Below are 3,666 nucleotides of genomic sequence, written 5' to 3'. Positions count from 1 at the left end.
GAATGAGGCCTGTGTCCAGCCTTCGACCACAAACAGAGGCTGCTCACTCACTCAGGTCCTGAGGAGACCAAATCGCATTATCAACACATATCTCCCACAATCTACTGCGACAGGATCACCCCGCAGGCAGGGCTGAAATGGATACGGCAATATACAACAGCCATGCCGAGGAAAGAGGGAGGATGGAGGGTTTCGGGGAGAGCGGGTAAGTAGGGGACGGAGTCACACGCTGTTGTAAGCGCGGCAACAATGTCAATTAATTGATTCCATGCCATCTCATCAATTTTGATTAAAATGAAATGAGCCTCTGTACGTTTGAAAAGGTTAAAACAAATTGAAGGTGGAAATCACAGCTGGTAATCACAGTTTGTCTAACAGCGGGCTTTTAATGAAGCGACCCACTCTCCATCATTCATTTCAGCCTCCTCTGTGCATATGGAGCGATTGCATTGCTTCTCTGTTCGTGTGAGAGCATGTTCACGTTACTTGTATTTAGAACAGCATATATTAGCATCATGGCCTCCTTACAGACTCTCCTAGCAGCAGTTGGGCTTGAATATGCATTACAAAAAGTGATGAAAAATGTATGTTTTACCGTCAGGCAAATGGTTGACTCATTTGTTTCAAAAAAGAAGTGCCATCAGATGAAAATGTTTATTCTTTGTACACTTATTTACATGTGATTTACAATTGTGATTTGTGATGACATGCCTTTTAGTATATGAAAACAAAGTTAAACTTGCATAATCTTAACCAACACATCACAGTACATTGTTTTTCAAATATCATTCATTATAGCCATTAGATGTTTCTTTAAAGATAAAATGTTTTCACACACATACTGCACCATTTCAAGAATCAGTCTATTTCCTCAGCTGTAATGAAAACAGAAAGGTCAAATGAACAAATGCAATGGTGGTACAGTAGAACATATAGCACAACAGTCAGAGCAAATGCCTTTTGTAAAGATATTGCTGAGGTTTATTTGAATTAAACCCCATTTTTAAATATATTTCTTGAAATACATACGTTCAAGATGAATTTTTTTTTTCTGTAAGTTGATTGTTTTTCATGATTAATGTAACATTTCAACGCACACTTGCACAATCTTTAACCCTTACTAATACATGGTGTATTACAAACCCAACTTCCTTTATTGTTTAGCTCTGCCATTAATTTAAAGAACAGGCCAAAATGACAAAGGGTTAAAACTCAAAGAGGCGCTCACAAGCAGAACAACAACATATTAATTGTTGCAGGTCACTACTGGCACCTGGTGGTGGTTTAGAGAACTAAAGGTACAGATGTAGCCCCTTAATTGTAAACAGCCTCATTATAAGCAAAGCCTACAGAAGTCATTACAAGTTCCCTGTGTTGTAAACATAAAAACCGAGCCAATATTAAAATTGCATTCTTGTTTTATTTAAAAAGCAAACTTTGCTGTGTTAACAAAAAAGAAATCACATAATTGCAACGCACCTTGCTAAATAAATAACAGTGCCGCTAGTTGATCTGAAAGCACACCCCGCTGGGATATGCTGTTGTGGAGAAGCACTGTTTCCTTTTTGCTCACAAATTGCCCTATTTTCAGTGGTTGGTTGGCTTTAGTTCACTTAAAGCTGCGTAGACGTGCTGCTGTCTCAGCAAATACAGTCTTCAGTAGAAATGCAAATAGATACACATGCAAAGCAAACCTCTGGCTAATTAAACAAGGTCTGTGTCCCTGAGCACTGGAAAAAAGTGTAATGCACAGCATGTATGCTCTTCCTAGACATAGTTTTAATACGGAACATCTGCGGGTTGCCAGATTGCAAAGATCTTAATAAAGCTTACTGTACACTAATTATACTGCAACACAGAGGAACAAGGACTCTTTGCTTATTATTAAAAAAGGTGTTGGTTTGGTAATATTTTTGTACTCATACAGTGGGTCACAAAGACAAAGGAGAAGGTACACAACGCTATATTCATCTATTTCCAAGTAACGGTACGCCGACAAAGAAAAGTGTATCTAAGTCAAAAACAGGGTGAGACAGTTAAATATATCATAACACACTTTCAATAACGTTAGGAGGATTGCAGGGTTTAAAAAGTTAGAACACTGATCCGTGCCAACATGGACTTTTTTTTAAAATTATTCTAGAACTAGATTTTCATTAGTTTTTTCCTGATATACAGATAACCACACGCACACATAACACTTTAAGGATGATAAGTCTGCAATACGACATTTTTGTGCAGTGACTTGGGGAAGCGATTCTTTGAAATCTCTATAAGGCACTCAAATTGAAAATAGAAGCACTCTAAACCATCTATAAAAAGGCAAGCACATGACCTATCATATAATATGGCTCTGCTGTGGCGAATGACATGAGTGTGCTAAAAGTCAGAGGGCAGATGTTGCTTGTTTATTTTCTCTGTGCAGTGGATACAGTGTTTTGTCTCTCAGTGCAGTCAAGGAGAGTCTCCCTCAGTCTCAGTCATCTTTTTTGTCAGAGGTGCTCTCTTCCTGTACATCTGAAAGCTGACCGGACAACTCCAGTTCGCCTGGATTCGCCTCCTGGATTGCTTGATATCTCTGAAGCTCAAGGTAGGTGGTGAAGAGCTTGGCGTACTCCGGGTGGCTCATTGCAAAGCTTTGAAATTCATCTTAGGAGTCACAGACACAGAGAAACGCATAAGGATGTAGCTTACAATAAGGTATGTCAATTATAATGTATTTACTGCACATATTTCTAAGCTCGGCATCAGATTTAAAAAGCAGAGTCTACTCACTGAAGGTGATGAAACCGGAGCCGTCAGCATCAATCTCCTTGAAGAGTTTGGCCATGTTTATGTTGGACACACCCAGAGCTGAGCGCAGCAGAGCAGTGAACTCCTCCCGGGTGATTCTCTCATCCTCGTCCGTATCGAACAGCTGCATGAAAAAAGTATTTGAGTTTTTAAATGTTTGCATGTTCAAGAGAGATGAATGTTATTCAAATTGTGTGAAATAAGTTGATGTGCTACATTATACTGTAGGTTTCAGTATGTAGCACTTCAAAATGGCGAGGCTTATTTGAAGCAAGATTCCTGCTGTTCTGAATTTGTCGCTTTGTTTGGATAAAAAAGCGTGGGTTTAGTTTAGTATTTTAAATAAACACCAGTTGGTCCAAACCACATTTGAACTTGTGGTCAGCCGAATGACTCCATGCTCTCCACAACAGACACACGTTGTTAACATTGACATTATCCAAGCCTCTCTGAATGCTGCCTCTGTTCTTCCTACAATACTGTCTGGCTGCTGTGCAATTTAGATTTCTGTTTATATTATTGTTAGGGGTGCACCGAATGGGAAATTCTTGGCCGAAACCGATACTGAAAATAAGAAACAGTTGGCCGAATGCCGAAAGGACGAAAATGATTAATAGAAATATAGAAATATATATATATATAATGGTTATACATTTTTTTACCAATGTTGTTCAGCTGCCTGATTATGGAAAAAGACATGATTATGGCAAAACTTAACTTAAATAATAATCACTATTATGGGTCCATAAAACATTTATTCAGCACTTTTGAATGCATACAGTACATTAATTCCAAGTCAAGTGCATTTTCTTTTCTCTGTAGGATAACTACAACAAAGTGCATTCAGAACAAAGCCAAGGTGCTTTAAAACTG

General features: G+C 38.5%; 1 protein-coding gene across 1 annotated transcript; it reads right to left on the bottom strand.

Moving 5' to 3' along the window:
- Positions 1-640: 640 nt before the first annotated feature.
- LOC104951288 (lysophosphatidylcholine acyltransferase 2-like) lies at positions 641-2,925 on the bottom strand. Its single transcript, XM_010777922.1, has 2 exons — positions 2,776-2,925; positions 641-2,649 (listed from the first exon to the last, which is right to left on the bottom strand). The coding sequence occupies exons 1-2, from the start codon at positions 2,921-2,923 to the stop codon at positions 2,477-2,479; spliced, it is 321 nt and encodes a 106-aa protein (XP_010776224.1). The 5' UTR covers positions 2,924-2,925; the 3' UTR covers positions 641-2,476.
- Positions 2,926-3,666: the final 741 nt, after the last annotated feature.

Source organism: Notothenia coriiceps, unplaced genomic scaffold, assembly GCF_000735185.1.
Source record: "Notothenia coriiceps isolate Sejong01 unplaced genomic scaffold, NC01 NC01_scaffold00018863, whole genome shotgun sequence".
Taxonomy (NCBI): Eukaryota; Metazoa; Chordata; class Actinopteri; order Perciformes; family Nototheniidae; genus Notothenia; species Notothenia coriiceps.
The sequence above is the reverse complement of the archived record's forward strand: the minus strand, read 5'-3'. Positions and strand labels throughout refer to the sequence as shown.